Genomic DNA, 21,459 nt, shown 5'->3' on the forward strand with positions numbered 1-21,459 from the left:
GTGGGATTTCAGTTCATTCAGTCAAGATATGGGGGCGGATTTATCAGACAGTTCGAGGATCGAACACGATTTACACAAGCGCTTTTTAAGAACTTTCATTGGCTAAATATTTGTAAAACAGAAAGACAGACGTAAAGGGTGAACAATAGCATTGATTTATTAAAAAAAAAAAAAAAAAAAAAAACACACCACAAAAAAAAAGGGCACTTCGGAGTGTAAGGGCAAAAAGGGCATGCGCTCTGCACAGGTTGAGCACTACCTGTGCTCGTGCCTGGGACTCTAGGCAATTTATATTCACAATACTTAATAACTAATATTATTTTATTGCATTTGTATTAGTTGTTTGAAGAGTTAAAAAAAAAATCGGTCGGTCTTAACGCATTTTACAACCGGCAAGTCGGTCGGACTAAAAGGGAAAAAATAATAATAATTGGGTCGGTACTAAATTGACAGGGTCGGTCGGGTTACGGCAAACAAGAATATTTTTAAGGATGGCCTAAGTTCGCTTCGTTTCATTCACTGTCAATGGTTCGCGCTTGGTAATTGCTTGGTAATGATGGCTGCGGCTTTACTCTAAAGATTATTTTATTTTTATATTGTAACTACCGTAACAAATGAAGATGGCAGAGATCAACACACTCGGATGGCAATTAACACACAATTCTTTATTTACTATAAAACATCACTCATCTCATAGGCGAAGTCGGTCCACGTCCCGAGCAGACAAACTCAGGTCAGGCAAAGTGGGTGCAGGCAAAGTTCACAGATGGACGGCTCACGTCCAACAAGAGGATACACAGACGGGCGGTCCTTTCTCAGACAGGATCAGCCTCTCCGGGTGCTTTAATGCACAGTTCAGTTGCACTGGGCAAGAGCTCTCCTAGCTCAGCGTCATGTCCCTAACTGTCTGACACATTTACCCCCCACTAACTGTCTATCTTCACCGCCGGAGCTCCCCCAAATCTCTCTCGAACAGTAGCCTACTCAGAGTATCCTTAAATAATCATCATCTCCTCCCACATCAGCTGTACACGTTAATTTAATTAGACGCATCCCTTCATTCAGATTGAGGGGGCGTGTACATTAATCACCCCCATGATTCATCACACTACCCCCCCCCAGATGAAAAGGACTCGTCCTCGAGTCAAGCAGATAAATCATAGTCCAAAAATCGAGCTGGTACCCGCCTAGCCCGCGACGAACGTCCCTCAGAAAATCCATTACTTATCCCAGAGTCAGATCGCAACTCACAAACTCCTGGTTCAATAGGTACAACCCCACAAGAGCCATCACCAGAAAGGGCTGCAGCCATATCCAATGTAGGGGCAGGCAACCGGATGGATACAGAAGGCATCACCGCATCCAACGCAGAATCAGGGGGCAGCGCAGAGTCAGGAAGTAGCAGATCAGGATGCCGTGCAGAATCAGCCAGTAGCACAGAGTCAGAAGGATGCAGTGCAGAATCATCCGGTAGCGCAGGGTCAGGAGGATGCAGTGCAGAATCAGCCAGTAGCGCAGGGTCAGGATGCAACGTTCTCCTTTCCACAGCCGACATTCGATCCCCCTCAATACTCTGCAACTCCGGTCCTCCTGCAAATAGATTAACAACAAATGGCTTAAGACGATTAAAATGCACAGCTCGCTCAAGTCCTTTTCCTTTTGGGGCTATTCGATACAAAACATCTGTAACCCGCTCAATGACAACAAAAGGCCCCACAAAATGCCTTTGTAGCTTCGGACATAGCCCCCGCTTACGCGCCTTATTTTTCACCAAAACCAATTCCCCTTCTGTATAAAACTGATGGGAAACCTTTAAATCAAAAAATCGTTTCTGCCTTCCTGATGCTTTCAATTGATGTGCTTTCACAGCCTCCACTACCGTAGACATGCTTTCAGCTACTTTCTCCACATACTCATTCGCTGAATCAAAATGTTCCGTCTCCCCCACTCCCAGCACAACATCCACAGGCAAAACAATCTCTCGTCCAAACAGAACCTTATATGGCGAAAAACCTGTAGTAGCATGTGTACTGCTTCTTTAAGCCATCATAACGTATGGCAGGAGCACGTCCCAATTCTGCTGGTTACTATCCACAAACAAGGACAGCATGGAAAGTAAAGTGCGATTAAACCTCTCCACCATCCCGTTTGACTGCGGATGATAGGCTGTAGTTCTTGTTTTATGCATTTGCAACAAGCCACACAACTCTGTAAATAACTTTGATTCAAAGTTTCGACCTTGATCCGAGTGAATACTACGTGGGACCCCAAATCTACACACCCACTCCTGCACCAAAACTTTAGCTATGGATGCGGCTTCTTGGTTTGGAAGCGCGACCGCTTCTGTCCACTTCGAGAAATAATCCCCAATTACTAGAATATACTTATTCTTCTCTGTTGTTAAAGGCAAAGGGCCCAAGATGTATACCGCTACACGTTCAAAAGGTCGAGAAACCAAAGAGGGCTGCAAAGGGCCACGAACGTTCAGCGCTGAAGATTTACGAGATGCACATTCTGTACATTCTCTACAGCACCTCTTTACATCTTCGAACCACCCGGGCCAATAAAACCGGTCTCTCACTTTCGCCTGTAATTTTTGCACCCCTAGATGACCACCCGTAGCAGAATTATGCAACGTTTTCAACACCTCTGGAACCATTACCTTTGGAAGGATCACCTGAATTTTTAATGCAGCATCTGTATTTAGAGGTAGTTTACGCACTAACCGCCCTTGCTCAAATGCCAACTGATCCCACACAGGCAAAAACCCTTTTGCTTCCACTTTAGTCTGTGCTTCAGCCCGCCCTTCCTCCCCCCGCAACCACAGTTGTCCCACACTCTGTAAAACAACATCCTTCTTCTGTGCCTCCACCAACTCATCCTCCATCTCCCCAGAAGGAGGCGTTTGACATACAGCACAAACAGAAGCACTAACCTCCAGACATGAATCTGAAAAATCTTCACGCTTGTCACCAAATGATGGCAAGCGTGAAAGCGCATCTGCATTAACATGTTTTTTCCAGGGCGGTGCACAATTTTATATTGGAACTGTTCAACCCATCTAGCCAGCTGTCCTTCCAACCCCTGAAAATTATGGAGCCACCTTAAGGAGCTATGGTCAGTACGCAGTATAAATTCTTTCCCAAGCAAATAATGTTTGAAGTATTTAGTAAATACTACCAAACTAAGCAACTCTTTTTTCGTGGTGGCGTACCTACGTTCCTGTTTCGTTAAAGCTCGACTAGCATACGCCACAACCCGCTCCAAGCCATCCACCTCTTGGGACAAAACCACACCAATGCCCACATCACTCGCGTCTGTGTCTAAAATGAATGACTTGTGCGGGTCAGGATACGCCAGAACTGGAGTTGTCACTAGGGCAGTTTTAAGCTGTAAAAATGCCCGTTGGCACTCACCATCCCATTGAAATTTCCGACCTTTCTCCGTGAAGCAATGTAATGGTCGCGCAATTTCAGCGAACCCCTCAATAAATCGCCGATAATAAGATGCCAACCCCACAAAACTTCGAACTTCAGTTTGATTTTTTGGTACCGGCCATTATCTCACCGCATCGATTTTAACTGGGTCTGCTCGTATCCCCTCAGCCGATATAACGTGTCCCAAATAACGGACCTGAGTGGCAAACAATGCGCATTTAGAAGGTTTAACTTTTAAGTTCGCATGACGTAATTTATCAAGGACCTCATCCAGCCGTTGTAGATGTTCCCCAAATGTCCTCCCAAAAACAATGATGTCATCTAAATAAACAAGGCAAGTAGTCCACTGTAAATCAGCTAACACCAAATCCATAAGCCGCTGGAACGTGCTCGGTGCGTTGCACAAACCGAAACTTAAAACATTAAATTCAAATAGCCCCTGTCGTGTTATAAAAGCGGTCTTATGTTTATCTCTGGGGTCCACCTCGACCTGCCAGTATCCACTGGCCAGGTCAAGAGTGGAAAACCACTGGGCATGAGCAAGGCTGTCCAACGCATCATCAATACGCGGTAAGGGATACGCATCTTTCCACGTTACGTCATTTAACCGCCTATAATCAACACAAAATCGAAGGGTCCCGTCTTTCTTTCGTACCGGGACCACAGGCGCGCCCCACGACGGCTGTACAATTCCGGTTACCTGCATATCCTTAATATGCGCAGACACTTCATCTTGCAGATGCAGGGGGACACGGCGCGGGGATAATTTAATGGGTTTAGCCTCCCCCGTCTCGATCTGATGCGTCATTAATTTTGTCCGCCCCAAATCTCCATCATTCATACTGAAAACGGACGAATTCTTGCACAATAACTCACGCACCGTGCGCGTTTCAGCCTCCCCAAAGCCCTTTTCGTGTAAATTTAGCCGATCTATAAGCGCGTCCACAGAGAATGTAGGCTTATTACCCGTAGCCACGTCTCCTCCCTCTACCACAACATCAAAAAATAACTTTCCCACTTTCATCCCACGCTTTAAAATGTGGGTATCATCAGTGACATTTATCACACGAACTGGCAGAACACCCTGTTCCACCCGACACACTACCCTTGCCACCAAAAGGTCGCAATGGTGGTGAAGGGAGGAAGACGGTTCTAACATGCCCTGCAAACTATCAGACACCCCCTCCATGGCTCCCGTAATCAAAACTTCACTAGGAGGTGGCACAGATGTATCAGCATGCACACTCACATCACAGGACTGCATATCATTATTGCCAAACAAGAGGGAAATCTGTTTTCCCATCAACCGACAGCTCTTTTGATCGAGATTAATAATAACACCATATTTTAATAAAAAGTCAGAACCAAGCAGAATTTCCTGAGGCTCCAAATCTGCCACAAGAAACTCTGCGATGACAGTTAGAGAATCAAATTGGCATACCGTTTGCCAGCGACCCAAAATTGGCATTCTACCCCCGTTGGCCACTCTAACCACGCCCTCATGATGTTCAAGGTGAGCCCCACCATTCGTAATAGTAAGCCACCTCTGTTTCGGTATTATTGAGACTTGTGCACCTGTATCGACTAAAAGCTTGACGTCACACCCACCTACTTTAGCAGCAAGGTAAATCCCAGGATTGCCCTGGACCGGTGAGGCCAACCGAAAAAAATTATCTTGCATTGGGGCAGGCATTCGACCTATGATGCCTGCCCCCTCCCGTTTCCCTGCAGATAAGGGCAGTCTCTCCTAATATGCCGATTACAGCCACATTCCCAACACCCGCCTCCTAAAGGTTGTGCCTGCCTTTTTCCTACCCCACTACTAGTTGGTGGTTTGATCATACTATTCCTCAATAATGTGGGAACGAGTCTCACCATTTCCCACATGTGCAATAAAATGATCTCTAGCCAATAAATCCTGTGTATCTACGCCTACTGAAGAATACGCCTTAGTCGCCAACCTCCGCAGCGCATTACCAAACTCACGTAAAGTTTCGTTCGGCATGCGTTTGCGTGACGAGAAACTAACACGATTCCATTCTGCGGTTTCACATGGTTCAAAACATTTGCCTAATGCGTCTTTCAATAGAACATAGTTACGCTTGGCCTCTACCGAAAGGCCACTATAAATATCTCGAGCTCGCCCCGATAATAAAAGTGCCATAAATTTCAATTTCATTCCGTCATTCCAATTATTCACCACAGCTGCCATCTCAAACTGTTCCTTCCAATCAGACCATTCTCGACCCGTGCCAGTGAAGGTCTCCGGCATAAATACCGGACGTGCCATAGACACGTTTGATGATGCAGCTGTGGCTAAAGGTAAAGGCGCAGTAACAGCTGCTGAAGTAGATGGAATAGCCGCTGACGCATCCCGGAGCCCATCTCTGCCCTCCATCGTCCGGCTGTTTTATTTACGTTAGGGATTAAACCCCACCGCTGCCACCAGTGTAACAACCGTAACAAATGAAGATGGCAGAGATCAACACACTCGGATGGCAATTAACACACAATTCTTTATTTACTATAAAACATCACTCATCTCATAGGCGAAGTCGGTCCACGTCCCGAGCAGACAAACTCAGGTCAGGCAAAGTGGGTGCAGGCAAAGTTCACAGATGGACGGCTCACGTCCATCAAGAGGATACACAGAAGGGCGGTCCTTTCTCAGACAGGATCAGCCTCTCCGGGTGCTTTAATGCACAGTTCAGTTGCACTGGGCAAGAGCTCTCCTAGCTCAGCGTCATGTCCCTAACTGTCTGACACATTTACCCCCCACTAACTGTCTATCTTCACCGCCGGAGATACTAGTTATCCCGAGCGGCCGTCTAGCGTTTCCCCACAAATGAGAGCTCCCCCAAATCTCTCTCGAACAGTACTCAGAGCATGGGCGAGGCTAGCCCCTTTTTAGGGGTGCTTCAGCACCCCTAAAAAGGAGCTCAGCACCCCTAAAACTTGGAGTAAGAAATGTTGTTATTCTAAAATTTTTGTTCGTCTTTGACAAGGTTAAATAATGTTCTTCATCTTCAATCCGCAGCAGCGCCAAGCAGAGCGCAGGTCAGAAACAGAGGCGTGTGTGTGTGTGTGTGTTTGTTCATCTGAGCCTCATTGGTCTTTCACTTCTCGTCAATGTCAGAATATTTGAGATGACCAATCAAATCAAAGTAGCCGGGCTTTATGTTCACAGAAGCTGCTGAGCGCGAATTTTACATGGAATTTTAGTAGCACGACTGACGCTTCAGTTTATAGTGCGAGTTAAGATGTAAGTAGCTAAACTAAACATTTTATATTTGACAGTTTTTTAGGTCATAAATGTTAAACGAATGACAAAAATAATTAGAAAACTAATAAACTTTTGTCTATTTTCGCCATTTTGAGCTGAAAATAGGCCTATATAACGTGTAATTATGTCATTGTGAGGGGACAAGAAACATTAACAAAGCCGTTTTCATAGGCACAAGATTAATAATGCATGTGTACATGTTGAGAATTAATATAATACAATTTGTAGCCTTCAGTAAATAAAAAAAAGTTCAGCTTTAGGAGGGGAATTAGAGACAGGGCAAGATCAGGAGACTGAGAGAAAAAGACAGAGTGATGGAGATGAGGAGAGAGCGGGCTTTAAATATATTTCTTATCCTTTTTTGGCCTTCAAACGTCTTGAAATGCACATATCAGAGTAATAAAAATGTTTAACCCCATAACCTCAAATTTATGACCTCTTTGATTATAAAGCCCTGTCTACGGCCATGTATTAGGCCTAGATCAATAATGAATGTGTACATATTGTGAATGAATTTAATAAACTTAGTTACCTAGCTTTCCTGGTAGCTTTGTCTGAGAAAATGATTCATAAATCAACCTATCAGTTGACCCTATGTTTACTTTCTTCACTGACAGACAAAAATGAAAAGCCTAAGTCAAAGCTCAGCTTTAGGAGGGGAAAAGACAGAGCAAGATAAAAACAAAGAGAAAAAGAGTGTGATGCTGATGAGGTGTGAAAAATAAACAGCTGCCCGCACATGGTTTTAAAGCTATTCTTATCCAATTTTTTTGGCCTTCAAAACATCTTAAAATGCACATATGTAGATCAGAGAAATCAAAATTTTCTCGGGGGAGCATGCCCCCGAACCCCCCTAAATACCTCACATTTGGGACCTCAGTGATTCTAAAACCCTGCCATATGCATGTTACTGGATGAATTAATGAAACTAGTTAATAATGAGCATTAGACCATAAACTAACTTTTTTTTTCCCTCATTGGGGGCTGAGCCCCCCTAAAATGAAAATCCTAGAATCGCCCCTGACTCAGAGTATCCTTAAATAATCATCATCTCCTCCCACATCAGCTGTACACGTTAATTTAATTAGACGCATCCCTTCATTCAGATTGAGGGGGCGTGTACATTAATCACCCCCATGATTCATCACAATATGTTGTTGAATATGGTTTATTAAAAAATAAACATATCAGAGCGTGTTATAGGCAATATGTCATGTTTTAGTCAGATATGACGACGCTACTGCAACACGTATCGCCGCAGATGAGAAGCTGAGCATCAACGTGCTATCGCAAATCAAAGTGAAAGTAAGTCGCAGACGCTTAACACACAATCATCTTCATTAAATGTAAAGAAACAAAATGATCTTACCAGGGCTGTTTCCGCTTTCTCTTATTGCGGGCTTTGATTCAGAAATTTTAGCTGATGATCAATAAAATAATGTATCTCATAACTGTTGCTTTCGGTGACGTGCACTCCATTAAATCTGCATATAACGGGAATTGAAGATCGGATTTATATCCGCAAAAAAAAAACAAAAAAAACACACATTTGTATATGTAACCAGGTGTAAATGGAATCGTTTTGATAAATCAGATTGCAATCCGATCTGAGAAAACGCATGAAGTGGCCTGGTGTGAACAGCCCTAGACATCGGTGAAAAATGTCCAGGGCTTCTAAAGGGCTAAAACCCTTAAAAAAAAAAAAAAAAAAAAAACGTTTAACTATACATGTGAAGACGAACGGAGAGTAGGCTAGATTCAAAAATGAGCGAATTACGTGCATATTTAACAGCCTTGAATTAACCATAATTTAATATTATTACCATAACATGATTAAATGTTAATAAATTAAGTGTATCAGCAATCATAAATCAATAAAGAAATTTCTTAGAAATATGTTACCTAGGTGACGAGGATCACTCAGTCGCTTTGTGTAAGTTCCAGTACGAAACAGCGCGGGGGCGCACCTGTGATTTTCCAATGGTAAAAACAAATTATAGCTATATGTTGTTGTATTACTTGTATAACATTTTACAAAAGTCAAACTAAAATGCAGTTGCTTGCGAGGTTTTTGACCAGCGGATGTGTGCAACTGTGCATTTTGTCCGTCATTAAAACGGCGCCGTCGGCATATTACATTTTCATCAACAGGTTACAAACTAGTTTGTTGTAGCTATATGGGCGCTCAGTTTTTCCTGTTGTAAAATACATTTGGCCAAAATCTCATTTTATAAAAGATGAAATGATATACTGTATCCACAGTAAGTGTAGCTGGCTCTATGACTAGATGGCAAATGCTAGACCTCTCTCTCAGGTCCCACATGTCTCAGTCAGACATCAAATAAATAAAATATGAGCCTTTATAGACATAATGTTTAGTACTTATTCAAACAACAAGATCTTTGATTACCCTTGCAAAACTTCGTTCAGCTGCTGTCTGCTGTGGGATTTCAGTTCATTCAGTCAAGATATGGGGGCGGAGTTATCAGACAGTTCGAGGATCGAACACGATTTACACAAGCGCTTTTTAAGAACTTTCATTGGCTAAATATTTGTAAAACAGAAAGACAGACGTAAAGGGTGAACAATAGCATTGAAAAAAAAAAAAAACACCACAAAAAAAAGGGGGCATTTCGGAGTGTAAGGGCAAAAAGGGCATGCGCTCTGCACAGGTTGAGCACTACCTGTGCTCGTGCCTGGGACTCTAGGCAATTTATTTTCACAATACTTAATAACTAATATTATTTTTTTGCATTTGTATTAGTTGTTTGAAGAGTTAAAAAAAAAAAATCGGTCGGTCTTAACGCATTTTACAACCGGCAAGTCGGTCGGACTAAAAGGGAAAAAATAATAATTGGGTCGGTACTAAATTGACAGGGTCGGTCGGGTTAGCAAACAAGAATATTTTTAAGGATGGCCTTAGCATGGGTTTCCTCCGGGTACTCCAGCTTCCTCCACAGTCCAAAGACATGCAGGATAGGTGAATTGGAGAACCCTGCTATGGACTGGCCCCTGTCCAGGGTGTTTTCCCCAACTGCGGCCTGAGATGCTGGGATATTCTTTGTGAGAGGATTGGATGGATGGATGGCTTTTGATTTGTGAATGTAAGTACAATCGATTGAAATTGTTACAATCAGTTGAAATCGTAACTGGCATTCAAGTATTATAAAGAAGAATAGATGAGAGACAAAAAGGGAACACACATTTATGCACATTGTCATATTTTACATTTTTAAAAAAACATAATTTAGTATGATTTATAAGCTGTTTTGATTCTTGTTAAGCAAGAAATGAATGGTATAATTATCCTTGTGGGGACATTTTGACCCAATAACGTAGGGTTTACCTGGACCACACATGCACACACATTCTATATGTTTTGTTCACTAAGGAGATTCTTCATCTGGCTAGATCTTTTTTGTTGTTGTTGTTTTTGTTGTAGAAAGAAGTGCTGCTGTCATTAACAGTGTCCTTAAAGTCAGACAATTTATTTGCGTTCATGATTACATTTTTAGAAATAGAAACATAAAATAGTCGTTTGTATCTAACATATTTTTGTCATCTATCATCAAAGTATTATTCTTTTATCATAGTATTCTTTATAGTAATACCTACCACCAAGCTGAACCACCATGAAATGATTTCTATTAACTGCACAGAAACCCATTTTTACTATATGAAGATGGTGATGATCAGTTTGATGCAGGCCTGAGTCTGGAGAACATGTAGCATTACATTGCATTTCACATTATGACGCAAATAGCGACATCAGTTTTTCTTTTTTTCTTCTGTCACTTAGTAATTCCAGTAGATGTCAATGTTAGAGCGATGCATAAGAAACTGGTCAGATCTCCTCCCAGCGGTCCAGAATCTGCTCATTTCCCTCAAAGCATGGAAAAATTCAGCCACTAGAGAGGGAGACGAAATACATTTCAGAGTCAATCGACTGGGAACGATATATTTGGAAGAGCATAACAATTTTATAACTGTTGCTGCAATATATACACTGCTGCCTTACATTTTTAAGTACAACCAACTTGGATGTTTAAGTCATTTCAACCTAAATTACATTAAACTCACTTAATCTAGTATAACTTATTTTGATGAGTTAAAGCAATGTAAAAACACATGTTGTCATAACTTATTGATCATATATTTCTTTACAGTGTAGTATATACTGTGCACAGTAAACACATTATCTGTATTGTGCATTGAATAGAAAGATGGAATACTGCATCCCACAATGCAATGCGCTCAACTTGACCTTCCATTTCTACACTGTTAAGTCCCATTCACACCAAAAATGATAACTATAACAATAAGTATATTAGCGTCCACACCAGCGGATGATATTGTTCTGTTTATTATAAGCGTGCGCTGCATATTTGTCGTCTTTCACTTTAAATGCTCGAGCTCTTAAAGCAGGGTGGATTCTGATTGGCTGTCAATGTGTTTTTCAATCATTCTCTGTGCCGTTATCGTTATAATAGTGGTGTGAACTCTGCTATTTTTTTATATTTAGAATGATTTGAAGACCTACATCTTAATTGTTATAGTTATCGTCCTTGGTGTGAATGGGCCTTTGGAAGAAGGTTCTACATAGAACCTTAAAGAGTTCCGTCAGACGCTTCATATATAGAACATTTTAAGGTCCCCATCATGGGATCATTTTATGGATTTAGTTTTAATTATTTAATTTAGTTTTAGTTCATTTTTAATTTCATGAAATTTAATGAATTAAACAGCTCATAAACATACATTAAAACTTAGAAAAAAATGAAATAACCAATTAAACAAAACTGAGTCAAGAACCCTAGAACCTTCCTTTCTAAGAGTGTAGAGATGTGAATTAGAATTACAGTCATAAAGTAATAAAACAATAGTCTTTTTTGACTCATCATTTGGGGAAAATGGAAATTCACCAAGATGATAACTGAACAAAAATGGTTTTCTTCATAAACATGCCACGATTCTAGATCATCCTAGAAGTGTCACTGCGTGTCGCATGACTAACAAAGACACCAACCTCCATCATGTTCAGCTCTACTGTGCCATTCTTGTCCTTGTCCAGCATTTTAAATATTTCTGCAAATGAGAATTTAGATATAAATGCACAATTTACATATCAGTCTTTATTCAAATGGCGCTCTTTATCAGACACTCACTGAACATGCATTCGAGACGCATAATACAGCCCACGAAGTTGTCGAAGTCGATGGTGAGATCGGAGTCGCTGTAGCGCGCCACCAGGATCTGGTGTAGAGGGTTGCTCAGAGAGAAGCCTGTACAAAAAAACACCATTAAATGATAGCATAATTACCATTTTTGGCTGAACTGTACCTTTAAGACACAAGATCTGACCTGCTTTCTCCACGGCTCCTCTCATCTCCATAGAGCTCATTGTGCCTGACTTGTCAATGTCAATTTTACAGTAAATGTCCTACAGAAGACAAACACAGGCGGATCGCAATGTTACGACATTTTATATAAATATACAAAATGTTGCTTTCGAAGTTGGATTGTACAAAAAATGAAAATGATAGAAGCATGAAAACATACCAGGTACATCTCAATTTTAGTCCAGAGAATTTTAAATTCAGTCAAGCCCAGTTTTCCACTGCCGTCTTTCTGAGACATCAATAAAGGAAAGAATAGACTAGAACAACTAGTAGAAATACATCAACCAAACATTCTTTGCGTCATTTCTAATTATTATAGTAAAACTCCATGGTCCAGTCCATCAAATCTTGTGCATTTATTCAAAAGGATACATCCAGTAAGTTGACCATGTTGCGGCAAGTGTCCAAACTAAATCCATCAGTTTTAATGTCTTTGCCTTAAAAAAAGATAAAAAATTGGTCAATAATATATATATATTAAATAAATAAATTATATATATATATATATATATATATATATATATATAATTTATCTATTTACATTTATTTATTGTTGTAAATTGTTTATTTTTACATTTTTTAAATTTTTATATTTTTTAAATAAATCACAAATTATATTAATTAATTATATTACTATATAAATACATGATTCACTATATAATTTACAAAAGTAATCTGGCCTGTAAAAAGTGTTAAAAAAGCTTACGTTTAGATATCACTTTGTTCAGGATATTTTGCAGCTCGAATGGTGAGATTTCAGCGTCCTTGTGGAAGGAAAAATGATTGGATATGTTTTCGAGAAATTAATATGAACCAAAATAGCATAAATTAAATCATTATCCTGTAATACTCACGGTCCCAGCAAGCTGTCCAAACAGACTCTTGAACCGGCTGTCAATATCCCCCTCTTTCACATCAATCTGCATGATAAAAATTTAAATAATGCATGTTTGTGTCATAATACAGTATTATATTCATATTGAACATGGTGCATAAAATGTACCTCTGGAACCTTGCACTCGACAGGGTCATCAAGCTCTCTAAAAAACAAACACATTTCAGTGAGGAGACAGAAACTTTCGTTAGGACTAATCTAAATATTGTGAGCCAGAATAATCCAGGAACTCACTGGAACTCTGCCTGTTTTTCGGAGAAGACGCGCACGCAGAAGTCTCCATCTTTGTTGGGCTCAAAGGTGGACGGGACGATGAGATACTCGCCGGGGGGCAGACAGAAACGAGAGCACACCTCCCGCAAGTTGACGAAGGTCTCAGAACGGGCCGCCGAGGCATGTCGCACGAAGAAGTTACGATCCAGGTGGGCGTTCCTCTGCCCGACAAACTACAACAGAATGTTTCAATAAGAAATTTGATTATTGGTGTTAATTTTTGGGTGAACTGTCTCTTTAAGAGGAACTGATGAAGACACTAGTGGAATTTGTACTGTATTTCTGGTCATTTTGTGCTTCAGTATGTGCAGTCCATACCTCTTGAGGAACCTGTGGACAACAATAAGAGAGATTTATGTTTGTGAAATAATCAGTTCTTATCACTGTTCTTGGCCAGAATAAGCTGGAAAGTGGATCAGACTTGTGTGAGTAAACTTCCAGTGTGTAGACAGTGTTAGGCTGCTCACCTCGTAGATGGCGAAGCCAATGGTGTGCATGTCCTCTCCGGCCTTTCTCATTTTGCGACGGTTCTTCTGGATCAGACCCACAACGAAGCTGCATCCCACTTCATTATCGGCCGGGTCGTCATCCTCCTCCTCCAGCTTGATCAAGAATTGAGGGTTCATATAGAAAGAGTCTGCCAGGAACAAAACAAGGTCAAACACACGGCTTCTGTTGTAATAAATGGTACTTTAAAATATTAAACACAAAATGTTTTTTGTTTAGTATTATTTTGTTTTACCTTTTGCTGTTGTTTTTGTTTAGTATCCTTTGTTTTGTTTTTTTTTTTTTTTGCTGTTGTTTTTGTTTAGTATACTTTTGTTTTTGTTATTGTTTTGAGCTGTTTTTATTTTTAGTATTTGGGGGTTTTTTTGCCGTTGTTTTTGTTTGTAATTCTTTTGTTTTCTTTTTTTGTTTAGTTTTTTTTATGCTGTTGTTTTAGTTGAAAATCCTTTTGTTTCTTCCATTTTTATTTCTTTTTGTTTAGTTTTTTTATTTAGCTTTTGTATGTTGTTTTAGTAAAATAACCTTTTGTTGTTGTTTTTTGCTGTTGTTTTTGTTTCATGTACTTTTGTTTTCCTATTATAATTTTGTTTATTTTTTATAGTTTTTTTGTTGTTGTTTTAGTTGAGTATACTTTTGTTTTGTTTTTTGCTGTTTTTGTTTAGTATCTTTTTGTTTGTTGCTGTTGTTTTTGTTTGTTCTTTTTTTTTCCTATAATTTTTTTTGTTTAGTTTTTATTTAGTTTTTTTTGCTGTTGTTTTGGTTTGTTGTTCCTTTTTCTTTTTAGTTGTTTTTGTTTAGTTTTTTGCTGTTGTTTTTGTTTTATATTATTTTGTTTCCTTTTTGCTGTTTTTTTGCTATTATTTTTTATATTCTTTTGTTTTCTTTTTTGTTGATTTTGTTTAGTATTATTTTGTTTTGCTTTTTGTTGTTTTTAGTATTCTTTTTTTGTATTCTTGGTAAAAGATTCACTTCCATACATAATATAAAATGATATAATGTAATATATCAGGCAGTAGATTCAGTTAATTACTTGGGAAGTTCCTGCAGCCTCCAGCAGTAGATCCTCTCCTCCAGTTGCCATCAAACTTAGACAGCGCCCACTTATTGACGCTGTCATCTGACAGAGCATCAGGGGTCAGATTACAGATCTCCACCCGCGAGTAATGACGCAGGAAATCTGAGTATGACATCCTGGAATGCAGAGATATATCTTATCAATGATCAGCAGAACAGGAAAAATGCTAAATAAAAATGTAGAAAAATGAATAAATAAAACATTTGCAGATTACCAGAACTCTCCATCTTCTGCTTTGGAGCTCAGTTTCTCACGGTCACTGTCACTGACCTGACGCCATTCTGTCGACCTATAGACCAATCACATGATGTTCAGGGAATTTGCAGGTCATTATATAGCTAAATTGTTAAATCCAGCATGAAAAAAAAGCTATTTTCTATGTATGTACTGTATACACACACTACTGATCAAAAGTTTGGGGTCTGTAAGATTTTTATGTTTTTAAAAGAAGTCTCTTTTTCTCACCAAGACTGCATTTATTTAATAAAAAATACAGTAAAAACAGTAATATTGTGAAATATGATTACAATTTAAAATGACTGTTTTCTATTGTAATATTTTTTAAGATGTAATTTATTCTTGTGATCAAAGCTGAATTTTCAGCATCAAAATTAACAGCAAATTTAACGGCGAACTATCCCTTTAACATTTTTGTGGAAACCGTGATACGTTTTTTTCAGGATTCTTTGATGAATAGAAAGATCAGAAGAGCAGCATTTATTTTAATATTACTGTCAGTTGTGATCAATTTAATGCATCCTTGCTTATTTCATTTTTTATTTTCATTTATATTATTTCTTTTTTTTTGTATTATAAAATATACTGTATAATACAACATTATTTATATATATATATATATATATATATATATATATATATATATATATATATATATATATATATATATATATTCAAAAATTATAATATAAATTATATAAAAATAATTTAAAAAATTGAATGAGTCAAGTGTAAATAGGTTAAGTATGTTATAGTCTGTTGATTTAGTTGTGAAACAAGGAAAAGCTTTATTGAGTTGTTAGGTGTACTCTGCGTGACAAGGAGGATGGGCGGCACTGAACCTGTTCTTCCAACACCTGAGGGCACAAGGGCTTAAACAGAGTTCCCATAGCAACTCAGGTCTCTCCTATAGTAAACATGTCCGAAAGAAGCCAAGGGTGGGTGTCGTTACTTTCCGCAACACCAACCTGCATAACCTCTTTTCCTCAGTCGGATTCCAGAATTATGTGCTAATCAATTTGCAGACATGTCACATTGTGTGTTTTGAAGCCAACACCGGTTTACACACCCATCACTCCAGGGTCCGGTCCACTCCACCTGCCCCCAGGGGTTCCTGATCCGGACCAGTTTGGTTAACACGCCCTTGTACTCCACCTGTGCAGACACCGGGCAACATTTAATGACCTATGCAAACCTATGACATAGAAATGCTTAATAATACTCCTCAACACCGACCTCTTCGGCTCCTGTAAGAGAGTAGGCGTGTCCTTTGACCAGTTTCTGACTAGTAATTGCCTCTGAATCTGCAGTGCTTGTAATCTACAGCAAACGGAAACAAAACAGAACCGGTTACACATGACTTTTATTTACAGTTCACTGACAGTTAAATAACAGATCCGGTTTCAAACTGCTAATAATTACAAGGTTACACATAAATATGAAGTTTCTCACGTCAATTGAGCAGCCCAGCAGTGAGCCCCAGCTCAAAGCCTTCTGGATGGTTTTGAAGAGATTTGGACTTGCTTTCGCCAATTCGTGGACCTCAGCGATGCCTCCGGTGAAATCCTCAAATCCCTCTGTGGTGGTGCCACCAGAGAGAGCTTCATAGCTGCCGTTCAGCCTGAGGACAAGGAAGTAGTTTTTCGCTTTTATTTATGAGGTCTACTCCATTTAGTCAAGCTATACTCTTTAAAATACCATTACCATTTCTGGTTTCCAAAATAACCATTCAGTGATAAGTTCTTAAAATAACCATTTTTCTTAGGCCCTGTTTGCACCTGGTATTAAGATGCGTTTAGGTCGATCGGATCACTAGTAGACGAGGGAGACACATTCCCGTTTACACCTGGTGTTTTAATCTGTCTATTTGTCCACTTTCGACCACTTCTGTCCTGATTTCTTCGAGGGGAGGGTCTATCGGCGGGTTAATGTATGGGCTTTTTCAGATCTTTCGATCTAATGGACGAAATAAGCTAGAGCAATTTACAAGACCGAACGCGGTAAGTGTGTGTTAGAAATCAGGAATGGTGAGAGAACATTGTGCTTGGTATGTTTTTATCTTCAAACTAAACTTGGGTTTTCAGCTGACAAAGTTTAAATCCCGTTTGGCTAGTGCGCTTCCCATAATGTTTACGCGTTAGGTCAGTAGGCGGAGAGTAGGTGTCTTGTATGGCTGTTTGAACACATTCAATCACATGAGCGTTTACACTACAAAAGCTATTGTGTTTTCAACTACCTCTGGAAGTGGTTGAAAGTGGACAAAAATAAAAACGTTTTAGACTCCGTTTACACCTTAGCATCGTCCACTTGTGATTCGATCAACCAAAACGCATCTTAATACCAGGTGTAAACAATCTAAGTATAAAGAACATTTTAATAATCTAAAGAACCTTTTGTGGAATGGAAAGGTTCTATGGATATTAAAGGTTCTTCACTTAATTTCTTTATTCTTTATTAGTTTAAATGAGTTTGAGGCTACAACTTTTAATCTACTGAGCTAGAAATACTTTTAATCTACAAATACTCACTTTGCATAGGCCTTTTCCAGCAGAGCGCTCCAAAACTCAGAGCCCTCGGCGGAGTGGACGAACAGCAACTCTCCTTGTCTTGAAGGCAGACGGTCATCAATGACCACGTCCACCCAATCACCGTACTGCCAGAACTGAAGAAACAATGGACATATGTGAACAATGGAACATTTGACAAACGTCTTCATGGAAAATGCCCATAAAAAAACAAAATCAGTCGTGATATTTTTGGTTTGTTGGCTTTTATGTGACGAGAGGCTATTAACCTGGAAATGAAATATTCCAGCGTAGCCTCCGTCAAAAGTCTGATCAGATGGGACGACGCGGCCGAAGACGTCCTGGTTCAGGGTGAGAGAAGCGATGGCAGCTAGAAGCCAACAGTCACCTGGAAAACCAGAAGGGAGATGTGATTTTCCTATTATTCCTGCTCCTCCTACACACTTTGCAAACTCATTTGCATCACAGACGTTTTCTTTATAGCCAGTATGTGGAATCAATTCACCAAATGCAGCATGATTGTGATTCTTATCAGTCCCAAAGAATTTCAGATAGAGTGGAAAACTATAGGGACATGTTTGTTTGTGAAAAAACCCGTGGCGTTTGATCCAAGATAGGAAAAAAGCACAAAATTGTTTGGATTGTATGGAATAAAGCCGGTTTGGACAGGTTGTGTTTATGTGTTTGTTTGGGATTTAGAGTTGCAACCTACACAAAAAAGTTTTGCTTTTTCCATATTCTACCATAGGACTTCTGTTCTACTGAGCCTGGTAGTTATTTTCATTTCAGAATAGTTCTTTAAGATATGTAATTAATATAATTCCCAGATATGAGGAAATAGACAATGTAATAATAATTTAAAAAAAAATGGATCATATTGAATTAGTGTGTTAAAACAGGGTGTTTTCCTTGTGCAAATCTGATGATTTTCAAACTCCCTCAACCAGAAAAAATGCTTTTGTGTCTTCTGATGGCCATTCTATAGCTATGGGGCAGTTCTATACATGATCTTTTGTTATCAACATTTCTAAAGTTTCAGCAGCTCAACAATAGGCTAATATTACAGGTAAATGGACTCACCCAAAGCACCCTGGCAGATGTCAGTTCTGGTCGCTCCTCCACTAATGAACGTTGGGTTGGACGTCAGTTGCTGGATGACAAAACATGCATTTCAAAAACATGAATCACAGGTTTACCTTAACAAGAGATGAGTTAATTGCTGAATCAACATGAGCAAACACAAGGCTCCATACAATAGGAAACAAAATAGGGCCAAGTAATGGGGTAGAAAACTTTGCTTAAATAACATATAACTAAGAAGGAGCTAGATATTTTGTGGTTATTTTAATATTTGCTTGGTCATTTTTATTACAATGACCTAAGTAACAGGGTTGAACGGTTGAGCCAAGGAAATTAAAGTCATTTTATCTACCCGCCATTAGAAGGGTCCAAATGATATGTCCTCTTGGGTGTTACAATTTTAAGTTTCATTTTTTATAACAGGAGGGAAATGCAGGACAGGGTTGCAAAATTAGCTTAGATAAAACATAACTCAGTAGCTAGATATTCTGTGGTTATTCTTTTGGGTTGTAGTTACTGATTAACCTATATTTACCATAAATTAAAAAGTGTATACGTGCTTGATCATTTTTATTACAATAACCTGAGTAACATTGTTGAATGGTTGAGCAGTCAACTCTGAAATTTGTGTAAAAACTGACAATGAAAATTAATTGTATCTTCCCATCATCGAAAGGGTTCAAATTATATGTCTTCTTGGGTGTTTGAATTTTAAGTTACATTTTCTATAACGGGAGAAATGCAGAAACAGGGTTGCAAAATTAGCTTATAATTCGGTGTATAGTTATTGATTAACATACATTTACCTTAAAGAAAAATATTTGATTAGTCATTTTTATTACAATAACATGAGTCACAGGGTGGATGGTTAAGCAGTCAACTCTGAAATTTGTGTAAAAATTTGACAATGAAAATTAGATTATTTTGTCCTCCTACCAAATGTTGTTTTTTCTTAAGTGTTATGATTTTAATGAATGTGACATGTTCTATTAGGGGGCAAGTCATAACAGGGTTGAAAAATGTTGGATATAGCCAAATATTAGGAGAAGTGAGTAGTGAACACACACACACACACTCCCAGAGCAGTGGGCAGTCATTTTGCTGTGGCGCCCGGGGAGCGATTGGGGGTTAGGTGACTTGCTCAAGGGCACCTCAGTCATTTCCAACCAGTATTGAGAATCGAACCCGCAGTCCGACTCTCTAACCATTAGGCCACGATATTTATTCTAAAAATTGTTTGAATACAGTTATACCTCTGGGGAAAAAAAGCTGTGAGTCTACCTGACACCATTCTTGAATACAACAATAACCATCCATCATCCCAGCTGTAAGGATCATATTTACTCTAATTGACGCTAAAAGGTCTTCTGGCAACCAGTAATGCATAACGCGGCTCACAAAGCAGTGCATGCACAATTTTAAATGATCTTGGGTGAGCATATCTTCCTATAATTTGCTGGTCTGTCTGGCAGTGAAGCAGTTTGTCAGGTTCAGACTAACAATGGCTTTACATGGTCATTAGTGTAGACCTTTTGTTCTTTCATGGCTGCCTGGGTGGTTTTTGAAAACACACTGATGTGTATTTGTTTTTCTGAAATCACATTCATCTCTCAGTACAATGCTCTGACAGACCTATAACTATGGACAAGTGACGCTTCCTGTTCATAGTGCCTCAGACAAACAAATGATGGTGAACACACCCAGATATTTACCAAACACAGAACAACTCATCTAAGACCAGATGAGCAAGGTGTGATGGCCTAGAGCAAAACAGTAAGAAAAGTAGTTGAGATTTTAACTTGGTTTGAGAAGAAAGTCCATTATGTGTTACTATGGGGATGAATAGCCTACTTCAAACATGCAAATAAGGGAAATGATGCCAAAGATATCAAAGCATGGAATAGCTACAATAGGTTTAACCAGTGCAATTTCAGTTTTATTATTATTATTAAATATTTTGAAATATAAAAGGATTGTATTACACCCACCTTTGGTCTCATCCACTCAACCCCGCGCACTTTAGAGGAGTTTGGTCCCAGTTCGTTGAACCCGAGCGCAGATGCATTGGCTTCAAATGTGTCATCCTGAAATAAGCGTCCGCACTCCAGACACTCGCGCTTGAGCGCCTCGTAGTCCTGGTTGAGGAATTTGACCGCTTGAGCGTTGGTACCGATGCCCGCTGCTCGAGCCCTGTTCTGCTGGAGCTTCGCCGCAATTCCTGACATCTCTGCTCGTCCGTCACAACAAACAGTGAAAACACACGCACACCTCAGCTCACAGCGCGTTTGGAGAGGGCGTAGCCAGGGGCGTGATTAGCCTTTCGTCAGTAGGGAACAAGTGCAATAAAAGGACACAAGTTCTTGGGCTATTATTGAAAAAAAGAACTTTGGTAGCACTTTATTTTACAGTCCTGTTCCCCATGTACATATTATATTACAGTAGCCTAACTGGGCAACTATACTAACAACCCAACCCTAAACTTATAACCTTTAGTTTCCTTATGTTAGTATTTCTTAGTACACTGTAAGTACAATTAAGTACACATACTGTAAATTGATGCCGCGTTCACTTCCAGGCAACCTGTAACCCGTGTTTTTCCAACCTTATACCCGTGAAAGTGCACTGGAACGGCAGTCAAACCCGTGACTTCCCACCCGTGAACTCGTACTAGATCGATGTTCTCCCAGTTACGAGTTGGAAAAACACGGGTTACTGGTTGCCTTACAAGTTGCCTGGAACGCGGCATAA

At 39.5% G+C, this 21,459-nt stretch overlaps 1 protein-coding gene across 1 annotated transcript; it reads right to left on the minus strand.

Annotated features, from left to right (window-relative positions):
- Window positions 1-10,189: 10,189 nt before the first annotated feature.
- Window positions 10,190-20,966, minus strand: capn2l (calpain 2, (m/II) large subunit, like). The gene is made up of 21 exons (XM_084118098.1): window positions 20,700-20,966; window positions 18,712-18,781; window positions 17,901-18,019; window positions 17,635-17,768; window positions 16,559-16,727; window positions 16,343-16,426; window positions 16,176-16,261; window positions 15,084-15,158; window positions 14,825-14,985; window positions 13,755-13,924; window positions 13,606-13,617; window positions 13,249-13,460; window positions 13,123-13,159; window positions 12,974-13,039; window positions 12,826-12,883; window positions 12,492-12,556; window positions 12,280-12,348; window positions 12,082-12,160; window positions 11,886-12,002; window positions 11,747-11,805; window positions 10,190-10,628 (listed from the first exon to the last, which is right to left on the minus strand). Exons 1-21 carry the CDS (start codon window positions 20,934-20,936, stop codon window positions 10,605-10,607), a joined length of 2,103 nt encoding a protein of 700 aa, XP_083974224.1. The 5' UTR covers window positions 20,937-20,966; the 3' UTR covers window positions 10,190-10,604.
- Between the last annotated feature and the right edge of the window lie 493 nt (window positions 20,967-21,459).

The sequence above is a fragment of the Abramis brama genome (genome assembly GCF_963993115.1).
Source record: "Abramis brama genome assembly, chromosome: 6".
Taxonomy (NCBI): Eukaryota; Metazoa; Chordata; class Actinopteri; order Cypriniformes; family Leuciscidae; genus Abramis; species Abramis brama.